The sequence below is a fragment of the Lithobates pipiens genome, unplaced genomic scaffold (assembly GCF_037356315.1).
Source record: "Lithobates pipiens isolate NorthernLeopardFrog02 unplaced genomic scaffold, aLitPip1_a1.2 Scaffold_10, whole genome shotgun sequence".
Taxonomy (NCBI): domain Eukaryota; kingdom Metazoa; phylum Chordata; class Amphibia; order Anura; family Ranidae; genus Lithobates; species Lithobates pipiens.
The window spans coordinates 32,720,262-32,737,556 of NW_027507686.1; the positions used below are offsets into that span (position 1 = coordinate 32,720,262).

The following is a 17,295-nucleotide window of genomic DNA, read 5'->3' on the forward strand; positions in this document are numbered from 1 at the left end:
GCCCACTAACGCTGGGACGCTATTGGCTAAAGAGTCCTGATAATGTGTCCCGATGCCAGCTAGCCACAGCAGGCCCCGTAAATCTGAATGCAGGCTCTGTACGTTATGTAGCAAAGGCGATTTTATATTCCTTTAAGGAAGGAAAATAATCTTTCCTCCAGGCGCTGCAGACATGTTGTCATGAACTGTGTGAACTGAGTGGCGCATACTTCCTCCAAAGCTGTGAATCAGTGCGCTAATCCCCCTCGCTGACGTCGCGTGCTGGCAGGCTCAGCACCGCGTCTCTCACGAGTTCCTCATACGTGCACAGACCTGTTCGGCTGCTGTTTATGTCTGTGCGGCATGCGAAGAGCGACGTTGTGTCTTTTTTATACTTTTTTTTTAATCGCATCCTGCCGAGGACGGCCCGAGGTGTTTTAGCAGTCACTAGCTCCTTGTCAGCGTTTAGTCACGGTCGTGTGAAGACGCGCGCTCCCTCTCGCCGGCGGGGATGTTTGTTCTTGTGTTTTAGTGACTGTATCTTATTTCATCTCCACGCGGTCCAGCATTGAATTCCTTCCCTAGACTACAGAAACGGCCCACTATCAAGGATCGCTCCCCTCTGACCCAAAAATAATAGGGTAACCTGTTACTGGGTATCATTAAACAGACACCGGATGCATGGCTTGTAGACAATTAAATTTGACCTTCATCGTTCCTTTCAGTCTAGCACAGTTGTACAGACTCCTCTCTCTTGTACTGAAATGGCTTACTCTGATTTTACTGCACACTGTGAGCTTCTCATAATGTGCAATAGAAGCTGTAACGAGTCAGAGCCTGTGTTTCGTCAGCTTTTGTAACTTAAGTGACGTTGCGTTGCGGCCATCTTGGTACACTCCTCACTCTGCCGCAGTAAGGATATAGTGAGAAGGCAGCAAGCGGAGATATTTGTACACCCACCGGAGTCTCGCACTTCACACTTTATTTTTACCAGTAAACTCCGCTTTATATAGAGAAATACAGCATTTAGAAATCTGTCTGACTGTTTTGATGTTGAATTGTAAAAGCAGCGGCAAGCCTGCTGATCTCACAGGTTTGCTAATCTGACAACACCGCTGCTTTTACAATTCAATATCAAAACGGTCAGACCGATTGCTAAATCCTGTATTTCACTATATATATGCTCAGTTTACTGGTAAAAATACGTTGTTTTTTTATTTTTTTATTTTTTTATTTTTTTAAAAAAGCCTATGACGTGCAAAACACACATAAAGAGTGACACACTAAAAAGGGTTCTGATATCCTCCATTAGTAAGGACCTTACCCTGATCCCCCGGGGCGTTAGGCTCCAGACTCATGGCTGTCCAGCCGAAGCCGGACGACCTCCTTTCTTCGGAAGGTCTGCCGAAACAGACCCACCCAGGTACTAGGTACTATGGGGCTCTCCCGGAGGGAGACCACCCAATAGAGGGCGGACCAAGCCAGAAGGCCTATGTCCACCCTCCCACAAGACTTTCGGGATAGGTCCGAGGGCCGACACCCTACTCATCAAACGTGAAGTGACAAACGTGACACACAACACAAATAAAATAAATAAAAAGTGGGGAAAGGGATAATGAAGAGGAGAGTGAAAAGGTGGCTATTGTGCAATACAATGACCAGGCCCTCCGGCCAGGAATCTAAAATTCCTCTGATCCTAGCCAAAAGGCCGGGCCCTAGAGGCAGGTGTAAAAAAGCGTGTTTATAGTCGTGTTTATAGTGACGTGACCAAGATGACAGATATCAAAGTGCATAGCACAGTGAGTATAAGGCACCCCTGAACTGCCACTTCAGGGGCACATCACCATAGGCTTTTCAACAGAAGCAGGAGATCCAGGAGCTTAGTGAGACCCTTTGCCATCAGGTCTCACCCTCGCTCCCATCACTCCTACCTAATTACATTCGGGAAGTACAGGCCGTTCCCCCGGTGGGAGAAAGGGAACAAACGTTCCCTCCCGAAAAACTGACCGGAGCTAAAGCTGCCACAATCCAAGCCAGAAGGCCAGGGTCCCCTCCCCTGGCGCCACCTCCTGGTAACTGAGAGGAACAGATACTACACTTGATCTTAGCCAAAAGGCCAAGAAGCGGCCGAGAACTGGTAAAAATAAGTGTGACATGCAAGACTCTGGTGGGTGTAGAAATATATGTCAGCTTGCCGCCTTCTCACTGTATCCTTACTGCAGCCGAGTGCGGCGTGTATCAAGATGGCTGTGACAGAACGTCACTGCTGTTACAAATTCTGACGGTCACCTTATGACGAAACACCTGCCCCATTTCCTGGCTGGAGGACGTCCAGCATTATCTAGCTCAGGGGTCCCAAACTGGTGGCCCTCCAGTTGTTGTGAAACTACAAGTCCCATCATGCCTTTGCCTGTGGGAGTCATGCTTGCAACTGTCAGCCTTGCAGTGCCTCATGGGACTTGTAATTTTTGCAATGGCTGGAGGGTCGCTGGTTTGAGACCCCTGAAAGGTGTCACCCCTCCCCCTCCCCCCGCCCAGTCCTGATTCAGTCCTTTTAATCTTGGAGGCTCAGCATTACATGAAGGTGTTACCTAGGGTTATCTGCATGCAAATACAGCCTACCTAGGAAAGCCCAATCCTCCAGACTGACCTCAAACCTTCAAGGTATTTTGATTTTTGCAGAACTCCTCCCATGAGCCAGGCCACTGCTTGCATCGCCAAGCTTTTCTGAACTCCTTAAACACAGCTAAGATTCCTGCTGGATGAGTTTGTCTGGCATTCTGAAACCTGTTGGCTTTTTTCTGCTATGAACCAGTAAACAGGCAGAACAAACCCTGGTTCACACTAGTGCTGCTTTGAAATCGTGCTACTTCAGCGTAATTTCAAAGCCACCCGATCAGTGCAAATTTTTTTTTTTTTTTTTTTTTTTTTTTATGTGCCATTTCATTGCCACTTCATTTAACAGAAGTCAATGAAAATGCAAAAAAGTAATGCAGGTAACATTTTTCAAAGTTGTTGCAACTATTTGAATGGTTCCATTGTTGGCAACGGAGTGCGACTTGCGATTTTTGAACTGTCAAAGGGCATGACAAATCACACTGGTGTGAACCAGGGATAACTCCTGGGTCTTTAATTTGGAATGGATTGGAGCTTTAATGTGTAGATATCCCATTATTAGGAATTCCTCTCCACTCTCTCTATTACAGTGGTTCTCAACCTCAGTCCTTAAGTACCCCCAACAGGCCATGTTTTGGGAATTTCTCTTAGATAACATAGCTGTCCAAGTCATTGACTGATTTAAAGCACCTGCAAACATGGCCTGTTGGGGGGGGGGGGGGGGGGGGTTTACTTGAGGACTGAGGATGAGAACCACTGCTCTATTAGATGGGCCGTTACATCATGTGATTCCTTTGCTTGGCTTGGGGCTGCCTTCTTACATTAACCTGTCTGTCTGTTCTCAGATTTTGCAGGCCCTGGGGAAGTCGTACCATCCTGGCTGCTTCCGCTGCGTGGTGTGTAACGAGTGCCTGGACGGCGTCCCCTTCACTGTAGATGTGGAGAACAACATCTACTGCGTCAAAGATTATCACACGTAAGATCAACGTCTGCTGACCGCAGGGAACAGGAGAGAGCGTGGAGCATGGGTAGGGAGGGTTCAGGCACTGCTATGAAACACTGCTGGGCAAACACCATATTTACATGGCACAGCTCTTTATTTAATGTGCCCCCCCCCATGAATGTTTGATGCTTGAATAACCTTTGGCCAGTCCTGAACACTGACCTGTTCAAGCCCTTATGATCTCATGGCGGGGAATGTGGTCAACTGATAGCTTTGTTATTATAGCACCATCATCTACCTGGATACAAACCAGAAGGAGTGATGCAGATAATACAAATACAAAAAACCTTTCAAGTGACGAGTGACTATGAATAGCAAAAAGATATTGTCAGTAGTACAGGAGAGAGAGTGTTGTCCACAGAACTAGCAATCTAAAGAGGAAAAATGTGTAGGAAGAGGCAAGAATGAGTAAGCTGTATATAATGTGATAGTGTGTATCTTGTCAGATAGTGGAGGAGGAAGCAGTGCTGGATCAGTAAGCTGTGTATAAGGTGACCATGTGTTCCTTGTCAGATGGCGGAGGATAAAGCGGTCCTGAATCAGTAAGCTTTATATAAGGTTATCTACAATACATGTCTTGTCAGAGAAGGAAGCAGCTCTGGATCAGTAATATGATAGGGTGTCAGTGTGTATGTCTTAGCCAATGAATGATGTAACGGTGCTAGACCAATGAGCTGTATACCCTGTTTCCCCTAAAATAAGACCTAGCGTGATTGTCGGTGTTGGCTGCAATATAAGCCCTACCACCCAAATAAGCCCTACTCTGTTTCCTCAAAAATAAGCCCTACCCTGAAAAGAAGACCTACAAGGACTTTAACTAGGGCTTATTTGGGGGGTAGGGCTTTTATTGCAGCTATCACCGACAATCACACTAGGTCTTATTTTAGGGGAAACGGTATATAAAAAAAAGGGGACATTTAGTGGAGGAGGAAGCGGTTCTGCATCAGTAAGCTGTAGATAAGAGGTGACAGTGTGCTCTTGCCCGATGCCAGAGGAGGAAGCCGTACTGGAACAGTAAGCTGCATATAAGGTGACCGTGCATGTCTTTTCAGGTGGAGGAGGTTGCATCACTGGTTCAGTAATCTTTATATAAGTTGACCATGTGTCTTGTCAGATAGCGGAGGAGGAAGCAGTGCTGAATCTGTAAGCTGTATAGATAACATTGGGGGAGATTTACTAAAACTGGAGCACTCAGAATCTGGTGCAGCTGTGCATGGTAGCCAATCGGCTTCTAACCTCAGCTTGTCCAATTAAGCTTGGACAATAAAACTTTGAAGCTGATATGGTTTCTATGCAGAGCTGCACCAGATTTTACACACTACCGTTTTAGTAAATAACCCCCATTGTGTCTTGTCATATATAGTGGAGGAGGAAGCAATGCTGGATCAGTAAGCTGTATATAAAGTAACATTGTGTCTTATCATATATAGTGGAGGAGGAAGCAGTGATTGGTCAATGACTAAAGTGAATATCTTAGGCTCTTTCTCCATCCTGGTCCTTCACATGGATTGGCCAGAATGACCATTGTGTATGTGAGGATGTATGCTATATGCCCCGTGTGGTGACCGCAGACTCACGTCCGGTTATGTATATCCTCCCATACATATAGATGGAGTCAGACATCTGCTCTTGTGTTGCTGTTTAAAAATTCAGATGTAAATTTTATTCCCAGAATTCTGTATAGTTTTTGTGGTAATTTTTTTTCTTTTGTTTTCTTCTAGAGTTTTTGCACCTAAATGTGCCTCGTGCAACCAGCCGATTCTGCCGGCACAGGTAATTGTCGGAGTTCCTCCCTAACGTACTTGTGATCCTGTCTGTGCGCCCGGACTGCTGTCAGTTGGGAGTCAGCTTTTCATGGTGGTGACTTCTGATGGGAGACCCCAGACTAAGGGCTGTGCGGAGCCTTACCGGCATCTCTGCATCCCGTGCTCACCCCAGAGACACCCCCCCCACCCTGAAATTGGAATGTGAAGTGTTCCCACCTCGTATCTGATCCGTCACAGCTCTGACGTCACTGGCTGTGTTTATGTTGGACGCTGCACCGCCAGCTAATTTTAAAGCAATGTTTCCCAGGAACATAGTTCCCGAGCCAGCCGTCCCCAGAGACTCTAACAACACAAAGATTCCATGGGAAGGAGAGTGAGGCATGCTTGTCCTTCCTGCCGTTGAGCTGACATGTGATCTGCTTAAAGGGACAGTCCCTCTGGCTGTTGACATGTGACCCGCTTAAAGGGACAGTCCCTCTGGCTGCTGACATGTGACCTGCCTAAAGGGACGGTCCGCCTGGCTGTTGACATGTGACCTTCTTAAAGAGACCATCCTTCTGGCTGCTGACATGTGACCTGCTTAAAGGGACAGTCCCTCCAAGTGCTGACATGCAACTCTCTTAAATGGGCAGCCCCCAGCTGGGATCTAATTTATGTTTGGGTGGAATTAGGACCCGCTTTGGACAGTGCCCAAAGTGCTGAGCTCTCATTTGCGTCCATGAGAAGGAGAGTTCCCCCCCCCCCCCAAGTGCTGACATGTGACCTGCTTAAAGAAACTCGCCTGAGCACTGAGATCCCATTTATGTCTGGTTAGAGCCACAACCTGCTTAAAGGGACAGTGCCTGAAGGGCTCAGATCCCATTTGTGCTCATGAGCAGGAGAGAGAGACCTGCTGATGGTCCTTCCTGTGTGGAAGTGACATGTGAGCCCTCTAGTGCTGAGATCTCGTGTCTGTGTAGGGTCATGCAGCAGCTTACATCTTCCAGATTATCTTCTGTCTCACTCCTCTCGCTGCATAAATTAAAAAGAGAGCCTGACACAAGTCACTCGATCATTTTGTGTATAAGAGTCCAAGAGAGACAGAGGAAACTGGAATTGGTTCTGTGTGGAGCAGCCTTTAACCTCTTCCCGCCGCCTCCCGGCCCTTTATGAACTCCTAAATGCTGGGAGGCGGGTATTCAGGTCACATGACCACTGTGATTGGCTGGCTGTCACATGATCCGAAAGCTTCCATCCACAAGTATTCATTGTGATGTTTCCGGTCCCTGCCGGTGACTGTGATGGGAGGGCTCTCATCAGAGAAGTGTTTACATAGGGCCTCGTATATACGACCTGTAGGGAGGAAGCGGTTAACGGAACGCCTCTAATTACATTTTTTAATTGAGGGTTGGAGAGGGATGGGGAAGTGGGGAAGCCGGTGCCGAAAGCTAATCTCTGCAGTGTGGGGCTCCTCCTTATTGGGTGGCAGTCAGGACTCCCGAAGCTCGCCCTTCATAACTCCTCCCACATGCAGTGTTATGGTTGGAGTCGCCCCCTTGAGGCAGACACATTGCACAATTAGTCCGCTGGATGTGAATGGCTGTGTGACCTTCAGTTCAGAAATGTTTATCCACCCCCCCCCCCCCCCCCCTTAATATTGGGGAATGTTGGGGGCTGGGCTTGCTCCATCTTGTGTTTTTTACCTGTGTTTTTTTTTTTATTATTTTTTTTTTTTGTATTGCAGGGTTCAGAGGAGACCATCCGGGTGGTGTCCATGGACAAAGATTACCACGTGGAGTGTTATCACTGTGAGGTGAGTTAATCATCACCCCAAGAAGGTCATCCATCTGCTTCATAGATTTTTCCCATTTGTGCGTTCTCACTGCTTAAAGCAGAGCTATACTCGCCTTCTCTCCAGCCCTGCGATGTCCCAGAGCTCCCTGCCGGTGTCCTATCATATATGGTCTCTCATCAGATAGTGTACAGCACACACAGATTCCGAAAATAGCCGAGGATGAACGGCGCCTGCGCCGTAAGTCCAGGTTCTATCCCCACCATCCAAGTGGACATAGAGTTGCAATATAAAAGAGCCGAGCGCGGCGAGGCTGAGCCCGAAGCGTGGCGAGGGGCCCTCTAATTTTCCCAACCCTATGTCCGCTTGGCTGGTGCGCTATCACCTCCACTCACGGCACAGGCGTCGTTCATCTTCGGAGATTTTCCGAAGCTTCTTCTGCCTCGTACTGCGCATGCACAGTACGGGGCGGACACTATATGATGGCAGGACACTATCTGCCAGAACACCGGCTCCTGACATCTTCACGGCATCCATCTGCGGCTGCTTCCATTGGCTGGGGTGACTTCACTGCTGCACATGTATAGGAGTCCAGTCATTATAGAATTGTCAAAATTCTACACTGAGCTGCATGTGCAGACAGGCCGGTAAGTACCTTTTTAATGCAAAAGAGACCTAGTATGTCTTCTGCATTAAAAATCCTGTCTGTTTGCAATTTTTTTTTTTTTTTTTAAGTTAAAGGTCATCTAAATACACAGATGAAATACATGTATGGGGAATGCATTTCTGTCCATCCAGTCCTGAGATTTGCACAACTCTGCCACACAGCACAGCCCTGTCTGGCAGGGCTGGAGACCTGATTTTTCTGTTACAGTACAGCATCACTTACAGGTCTTGCCCCCCCCTCCCCTCCCCCAGCCTGTGATTGAACAGTGAAAGGAGAAGCAGAAGACTGATGAGCTCTTTGTCTCTCTGCTCTCTCCTCCTATCAGCTTGCTCACTGCATTGCAGCAGAACAGATTGGCTATTTGTGCTGCTTTTCTCTAAATAATGGTCACTGCGATGTAATAGATCATTTGCCAGAATTTGTGATGCACATCATGTCACTGTTGAATTTCTCACACTGCATCACCAATACGGGCCAATGCAGTTCAGGTAAGGTCTCCTCCATAGCTGAGCAGCTCCATGCCTCATTAGTTGTCGCTCCTCTGCCGTTCTGTTTGAGGGACTGGAGAGCAAATGCCTGGCTTGCACCTTGCATGCCTGTCGTCCTCATCACCCTGAACAATGTTTATAGAGTAACATTGTTTAAAAAAAACTGTGTTCAGACGGGAGAGAGAGAGCTACGAAGTAACGTTTGTTTGTTTATATTTGTTCAGATGGGAGCTGGAGAGATACAAAGTAACAGAGAGCTGAAAAATAACATTGCTTATAGACGTTACTTTGTATCTCTCTTCTCCTGTCTGAACAATGTTTATAAATATTGTTTTTTTTTGTTTTTGTTTTTTTACAGTCGCGGCTATTACTGTCGTATTTGCACAGCACCTCTGGGCTGACAGCTTGACAGTTGTGAATCGTCAGCAAGTGTGAGGAGGGGAATGGCAGTGGGGTGGAAGGACAGGATGTGTTACTTCCTGTTTACTTCCTTGAAGGTTTTTTGGTGTGTCTGTAGAATGCCCTGTGTCCACTCTGTTAAAGGGGTGTGGTGTTGTTGTTTTTTTCATTTGGTGGGGGGGGGGGGGGGGGGGGGGGGACTTCTGTTGTGATCTGTGCTTCTTTACTTCCTGTCCTGAAGCCGCAACAGGAATTCAGAGGCCATCTCCTGTCACTTCAACAGATGTCCTTATTACAGGATTTCCCCTCAGTTCCTGTTCTGGTGACACCTGTAAGAGTTTAGATTTTTCTATACTTTTTTTTTTCTGTAAATTTGGCCAATGGTCATTAGTACAAATCCCTGAGTTATAAATGTGTCATGTTTGTCCTTGGACGCTCTATAAAGCTCCACCCATGGTGATGATCACTGACACTCTCTCTTTGTCTCCCTCTCCTGGCAGGACTGTCACCTGCAGCTGAATGACGAGGAAGGTCACCGCTGCTACCCCTTAGACGGGCACCTCCTGTGCCACGGTTGTCACATCCACCGTATAAACGTCACCATGCCGCCGCCTCCTCACCCCTCCAGCTATCCCATGCACGTCACGGAACTCTGAACCACTGGAGAGGCAGGAGGAGGAAGACAGAGACTGCTCACCCATCTACCCGTACTGTGTGTACACAATCCGGGGGGGAGGGAGGGGGGGCTTCCAAGGGGCACCGCTGACCCTCTCAGGGTGACGCCAACACTGGACCCCCTTAATGAAAGTGCCATTAACTCGCGGTCTGACCACCGCAGCCCTTACCTAGAGCTGAATCGTGTCACCACCATTATTTATTACTTTTTTTTTTCAGTTAGTGCCGCGCCGCGGGGGGGAGGCCCGGGATCTGCTTAGTGTAGAATGTAGCGGCAGTATTAGCACTTAATCCACATTAACCCTTTTATGTTACACATCGGCTGGCAGCAGGAACCCGAGATCACATCCTCTGCCTATACATGAACTGCTTCAGTGGCGGGGGGGGGGGGGGCGTGGCTGGGCAGACAACAGGAGCCTGAGATCACATCCTCTGCCCATACATGAACTGCGGCAGAAGTGGAGGGGGCGTGGCCAGGCAGACACATCAACAGGAGCCTGAGATCACATCCTCCACCCTTACATGGACTGTCAGTGGCAGGGGGGCGTGGCCAGGCAGACAGCAACAGGAGCCTGATATCACATCTTCCACCCATACATGAACTGCGGCAGGGGTGGAGGGGGGCGTGGCCACGCAGACATATCAACAGGAGCCTGAGATCATACCCTCTGGCCAAACGTGAACTGTGACGGGATGCTGAAGTGGAGGGGGCGTGGCCTGACACAGCAACAGGAGCACAAGGTCACACCCTCTGTTCATACATGAACTGTGTCGGTATTGTGGAGGGGACGGGGCCAGACGGACATGGCAACAGGATGATAAGATTACATCCTTTGTAAATACGTGAACTGTGTCAGTGTGCTGTAGGGGAGGGGGCAGGGTCATGCGCAGTTTGTGAGGGTGTTAGGCAGACCTGTAATTTGATATCTGGTTGTATTTTTTTATGATGTCATTTTAATACTTCTGCAAATAGTTTGGACCATTGATAAAAAAAAAAACGATCTCCCCATCAGAGAAAAAAAATTAGAGGCCAAATCATAATGATGATTTATGAGCAAATATTCTATGCCCTTTGCAGACCAAGCGTGCCACAGTATGACGGCACAATCGCCTTTTAGATCTACCAATTCATTGCAAACTGGGTCACCATTAGAAATCATGGTACCCCCCCTCCCCACCCACAACATTTCCATTGGACGAGCTCTGACTCTTATTTCTGCTCCTCCCACTTGTCCGTCACAGTGACTCTGTGGTTCTGTGCCTGGCCACCCAACCTGAAGAAATGTTCCAAAGGGGGTTCCTGAACCAAGCTGGGTGCAGGACTAGGGTCACCCATAGGCAGCCCCTTTTGGGTCCCCTGCTAGCGCAGCCCAGCGGTGACCCTGAGTGCAAGGCCTGATTGGGTACACGTCAGACTGTTTAGGTCACTCTACACATTGTCCTGATTGAGCCCTCGTTCACATTGACTGCGGCTTTGAAATCGTTTGACTTCATCTGAAATCGCATAATTTCAAAGCCACATGTCAGTGCGACTTGGAAGACATTGGTGTGGGTTCATACACAGCTGTCTATGCAAGTCGCACTCGAAATCGCCAAACTGAGTGCAGGAATTACTTTTTCAAATCGATGCGGCACCGCAAAGCCGCTGGCATCGTACTGATTTGGACACTGCCACTCCCGACAACAGGGTGCGACTTGTCATGCGATTTGACCTCATAAACCTGTGGTGTGAACGGGGCCTGAATCCGTTCAGAATTTTTAATCGGAGACCCGCCCTTCAACACAGAACAGAACTCTCAACCAATTCCGTTTTTTATTGATCACTTCTGATTGCTCAAAAATATATCTGTATGCTGGAAAACCGATCATGATGCAGACTGATTGTAGGATCGGTTTTAAATAAATCGTTTACATTTATATCATGTTCAGCCGTACCATGTGTGTGGTCCACAATTTGATGGTTGCATCGTACTGAGATGGATCGCACATTGCTGCATGTATGGCTACACTAAAGGAGATTGTATGGTGACATTGTAATGCGTATGGCCACCCTAAATGAGATTGTATGGTCCTATTGTCAGGTGTATGACCAGCTTCTTACAAACTACACGAAAATACATAAACTGACCTCCCCGGTAATCTGCTGTCTAGCTGTAGATTTCATACGGCATAAGTCGTGGGCGGTAGGCAATGCGCATTTGATGGCATGACCTAAAATCTCACCAATTGCATTCCATTTCAGAATGTGGGTGGAACTATGTGGGATCTGTAGGCTGGATTGGGGCTTCTTTTACAACAACTGTGGAAATTGGTGATGTGGGAGGAGCCATGTGGGATCCATAGGATGTACTGGGGCCCCTTCACAGTGGCGGCAGATGAGTTTTTGGCCACTTCTCAGCGTTTTTATAAAGCGTTGTGAAGCTTTATTAAAGGAGCAAAAGCTACAGATCTGAGCGAATAGGACAAAGTTCAACCCAGTTAAAATGCCATTTTTTTCAGCGAACGGTTTCTTGTAATGGGGTTACCTGTCTGGATGTCGCCTGTGTGCAAGAAAACCTTTACATCCAGATAAAAGTCATTTTATATCCTCAGATGTGTGTACCGCCCCTTTAATGCATATCATGACCCCAGCCAACCTCCGCGAGAGGCTTCTTCAAGGAGAATCCTCATCCTGAATCCAATTAGAAACCGATTAGTAATAGGCACTGTCAGCTCTGCGCTTTTTTTTCCTTAATAAAAAGGGTTCCATATCCCGCAGGCTTCGGGTCTTAATGCTATTTTCCGCACTGTAACTAAAGCCCCCTTTCCCAATGTTTACATTTTTGCTGCATGTTGATGAGCAGGCAGCCAGAGCAGAGCAGTGTCAATTGTGTGAGTTGGGGTGTTGACCATCATGTTATTTCTCACACACCAGCAGTAAATCTTTTTGACAATTTTCTACAAACATCAAAGCTTTCGGCATTACGTGTTACAGGTTAGCGATCCAGTTGTCTTTTATAAACCGGTGAAAAATTACTTCTGAGGATCAGTTCACACCACATGTAGTCCAGTGTTGGTTTTTTTTTTTTTTTTCTGCATCAAAAATGCATGGAAAGTGGGTTATATGGTTTCCAATGGCATAGTTCACAGCGGTGCAGTCAGTTCCAGGGCATTTCAGGAAACAAAGTAGAACATGCTGAATTTTTGCTGCACTGGAATGCATCAAAAACGCACCAGACCCCAGTAAAGTGGAAAAAAACAAAACAAAGAATCTGGACTGCATCCGGAAACGTACCATAACGCGCATGTAGAAACACAATCCGGGACAGATATGGAGTGTGTCCTTGTGTGAATCAGCCCTGAAAACAGAATTTACAGCGTTGCTGTCACTTGGTAGTAAATGGGTAGAGGAATTACAGAGAACAGCTTTATAAAGTGACAACTTTTGTCATCTGAAAACCCAACAAATTCTGCATCTGTACCGAGGTTGTTGAAATCCCAACAGGTTTTTTTTTTTTTTTTTTTTTTAGTAGGGATTGACTCACTTCCTGTCTGCTAAAGCACTTGTCACTGGAACAGGAAGTGAGGGGAAATTTCTGTAACAAGGTCCCAGATAGCAGTAAAAAAAATGGATGGAGCAGTAAAAAAAATGGATGGAGCAGTAAAGGGTTAGAAAAGCTGCCTGACCCCGTTGCTGACTTTCCCCTAATTTCATTACACCCAGGGCAGAACTTGCTGTATCTTCTCTGGGATGGAGTTCCCCTTCATCAATCACATCTGATGCCATGTGAGCACTCATTGGTTCATATGCTAAGCATGTGTGGCAAATATCCAGATATATGAGCTGTGCTCTTAACCGTTGTTTACTGTATTAGTGCCACGAATCTCCACTAGGTTAGTTCACGGCCCAGAATCCCAGCATGAGGTGAGTTTTGGCCCTTAAATCCCAGCACAAGACAATTTCCAACCCTAGAAGAGCAGCACATGGTCAGCCTCCAAATTCGGGCACAAGGTCAGACTAGACCTCTGTCATGAGGTCAGCCCTGGCCCCCGAATCCCAGCATGAGGTCAGTCCAGGAACCAAATCCCAGCACAAGGAGATTTCTGGCCCTCGAGTAGTGGCACAAGGTCAGCCTAGACCTCTGTCATCATGAGGTCAGCCCTGGCCCCCAAATCCCAGCATGAGGTGAACTTTAGCCCTCAGATCTCTGCATGAGGTCAGTCCAGGAACCAAGTCCCAGCACAAGTAGATTTCTGGCCCCTGAATACTGCTTGAGGTCTGCCCAGCCCCTGAACACCATCACAAGGTCTACTCAGGAATCTGAATACCATCATAATGTCTGCCCCCAAATTCAGGCTCAAGGTCAGGTCAGCCCCCGAATACTACTTAAGGTCTGCCCAGCAGCCGAACACTAGCACAAGGTCCACTCGGACCCCTGAATACCATCACAAGGTCAGCCCTGGCCTCCAAATCTAGCACATGGTCATTCCTGGCCAGCCCCCGAATACCAGCACAAAGCCAGCCCCCGAATACCAGCACAAAGCCAGCTCCGAAGGACCATTTCACGTATTACATTTCTCGTAGAGGAAACTTCACAGCGATCTTAAGTTCCTGTGTCTCAGTATTTAGCGCCCCGCAGGCGGCACCCCCAAACTATTTCACATTGTAACTAATATTGTAACGTTAGTATACGCATTGACTTAAATTAAGTTTTTCCTTTTTACGAAATATATTTTTAATTTTCTTTGAAAGAATATAGTTTTTTTTTTGTTTTTGTTTTGTTTTTGTTTTTTCTTCTTTCCGAGAACTTGGACCAACTTTGTAGGAGAGATGTCGTCGCGGCGCCCGCTTTGTATATTGTGAAGATCGGACCGTCCGGCTTTGTATATCATGATTGTAGTTTTTAACAAAGGCGGAAAAAAAATTAAATTGGATTTAGTTGAACTATTTTTGTATAAATTCTGGCAGGACTCTGAATTGTGCTTCGGTTATTTAGTACCTTAGAACGATTGTGTGTTTTATTTTTTATTATCTGTGTTATGATTCTCTCAATTATTTGTTTTCAGACATAAAAAAAAAGAAAACTTGGGGAAATTTTAGATTTATTTATCCGAAGAAGCGATACTGCTGTCACCTTAAGTTATTTAATGTTAAAAAAGAGACAAAGGAGTCATTTAAACTTTAGTTGTTATAATCTACTTTTTACAATAAAGACCTTTTTGTAGTTGATGTTGCCCTGCGTGTTTTAGGTGGGAAGGGGAAATGTAGAAACTTTGGGATCTATTTTATATACATTTGCTGCACGAATGTCAGAAGCATTTGTTCAAGTTAAAAGAAATGTCACCATATTTTATTTATTTTTTTCTAAGAGATTATTGCCTGTAATATCAGCTCCACCTAGTGGTCAGAATGTAGTATAATCTTTTCATTAAAGTGGTTGTAAACCTCCGACATAAAATATGACCAAAGCATATCCCTCTAGTGTGTACTTGTCTCAATTAAGAGCACTAAGTGTCATTTATGTCTGCTGCTTCCTTCCTCTATCAGCATGGATCACTTCTGACAAGTTTTCCTGACATCAAGGGAAAAAAAGGTGACGGGGAGGGACTTCCAGCTGATTGACATCCTCATCTCTGTTCCTGTGTGCTCTGTGGAGGGGGGAGTGTCTTTTCACTCCAATCAGACCCCTCCTCACTAATCTCTGTGGAGTGTAACTTCAGTTCTCCACCCACTTTTTTTCTGAACTCTCAGACAAGCTTTGTAAATTCAGCACTGAACGGATGTAGAGAAGAGAAGACTGCAGGTAAACGGGTACAACGCATGTAGGAGGATTTGTTTCATCTCTGTGTATTGCCTGAGGCCAGCCACTTTACTGGATATATGGAGGGTTTACAACCACTTTAACCACTCCCGCATGCATATGTAAATGGTGATCGAACACGAGGTATTGTTGCGATTGTCAGAGTGAGAGCCCCAGACCACTTGTGTATCTCTGAATTGGTAACTTGTAAAGGCGCTTAAAGCGTTGCCTATGGAGAAATTTAAGAACCTTAGTTTGCCGCCGTTCCACAGACGGATGCAATTTTAAAGCGAGACAGGTTGGGTACCTATTTACTCGGCGTAGCATCGTCTTTTATATTTTACAAAAAAAAATTAAAAATGGGTATTATATTGTGTTTGTGTGAAATAAAATTAAAGTGTATTTCTTTTTTAAAAAAAAAAATAGCATTTGAAAAATTGCTGTGCAAATACCACGTGACATAAAAAATTGCAACACCCGTCAGTTTAGTCTATAGGGCAGTGATGGGGAACCTTGGCACCCTAGATGTTTTGGAACTACATTTCCCATGATGCTCATGCACTCTGCAGTGTAGTGGAGCATCATGGGAAATGTAGTCAGCCAAAACATCAGGGGTGCCAAGGTTCGCCATCACTGCTATAGGGCCTCCGCTAAAAAATAAACACAGTGCCTTGAAAAACTATTTATACCTCTTGAAATTTTCCACGTTTTTTATGTTACAATGAAAAATTTAATTTATTTTATTGGGATTTTGTGATAGAGACAAAGTGGCACATAATTGTGAATTGGAAGGAAAATGGTTTTCAACATTTTTTTTACAAATGATTATTTGAAAAGTGTGGGGGGGGGCATTTGTATTCAGCCCCCTTTACTCTGATACCTCTAACTAATATCTGGTGGAACCAATTGCCTTCAGAAGTCATCTAATTACTTTAACAGAGTCCATCTGTGTGTAATTTAAGTTCAGTATAAATACAGCTATTCTATGATGTCCTTAGGGAACAAACAGCATCATGAAGGCCAAGGAACACACCAGACAGGTCAGGGATAAAGTTGTGGAGAAGTTGAAAGCAGAGTTAGGTTATTAAAAAAAATATATATATATATATATATCTATCCCAAGCTTCGAAGATCTCACAGAGCTCTGTTCAATTCATCATCCAAAAATGGAAAGAGTATGGCACAACTGCAAACCTACCAAGACATGGCCGTCTACCTAAACTGACAGGCCGGGCAAGGAGAGCATTCATCACTTTCAGACCTGACCATTTTGCAGTCCAATGACCAGACCGCTTTTTGCGATTCGGCACTGCGTCGATTTAACTGACAATTGCACGGTCATGTGACGTGGCTCCCAAACAAAATTGGCGTCCCCCCCCCCACAATTAGAGCTTTCTTATGGTGGTATTTGATCACCTCTGCATTTATTTTTTTTGCGTTATAAACAAAAAAAGTGACAATTTTGAAAAAAAAAGCATTATTTTTTACTTTTTGCTATAATAAATATCGAGAGCATCAAGCGGTCATGGATGCTCTCGAGTGCGCGCCCGAGAGCGGAATTCTGGGAGGACGTCATATGACGGCCTCCCAGAGTTAAACAACCGCCCTGTAGCCGTCATTCGGCTATGGGCCAGTTGTTAAGTGGTTAATATTGCTGATCCCCTGCAGCCACGTCATGTCTACCTGCACTACTGCAGTGGCTGCATGGCATTTCTTGGGGTGTGTTTCCTGATGGTGATAACAGTGAAGCATTCCTATGTAATGTGTGCTGAAACAACCACTTGTAGTCTCCATCACAAGCCTTTCTGAGAAGGTGACAACACAAGAGCACAATTACAAGACCGGGACAGAGCATTGTCACCCTATAACAGGAAGTGCCTGAACAAAGACTTTTGTGGCAGGATCACCAAGGATTACATCAATAAAAGCTGCAGATCCAAAAAAAAAGAAAATTCCTGTTAAAATTAAAAGATTCTACTGATTGGGTTTGCATGTACTTCAAAATGTGAAGGATTTGTTGTTCCATTTTTGCGATTTGCGTACATCTGCTGCATTCTGGCCTAAAAGGTGACACCGCTATCCCTATCACACATTAGGAGTAAGGTGGTGTCACCTCCAAGCCTGCTGATTGGATATTAAAGGGCCATCACT

The 17,295-nt window shown here is 45.9% G+C and overlaps 1 protein-coding gene and 1 non-coding gene across 2 annotated transcripts in view; one reads left to right on the forward strand and one right to left on the reverse strand.

The window, feature by feature from the left end:
• The window catches only part of LOC143929303 (Wilms tumor protein 1-interacting protein homolog), a 67,077-nt gene extending 52,504 nt beyond the window's left edge, over positions 1-14,573 (forward strand). Inside the window, exons 5-8 of the mRNA XM_077453409.1 lie at positions 3,441-3,571; positions 5,320-5,371; positions 7,088-7,156; positions 9,190-14,573. Of these exons, the coding sequence (XP_077309535.1) occupies positions 3,441-3,571; positions 5,320-5,371; positions 7,088-7,156; positions 9,190-9,345 (408 nt within the window). The 3' untranslated portion in view covers positions 9,346-14,573. The remainder of the gene's footprint in view (positions 1-3,440; positions 3,572-5,319; positions 5,372-7,087; positions 7,157-9,189) is intronic.
• On the reverse strand, positions 1,915-2,107 carry LOC143956061 (U2 spliceosomal RNA). Its single transcript, XR_013269824.1, has one exon. It is a non-coding gene; the product is annotated as a U2 spliceosomal RNA (small nuclear RNA).
• Positions 14,574-17,295: the final 2,722 nt, after the last annotated feature.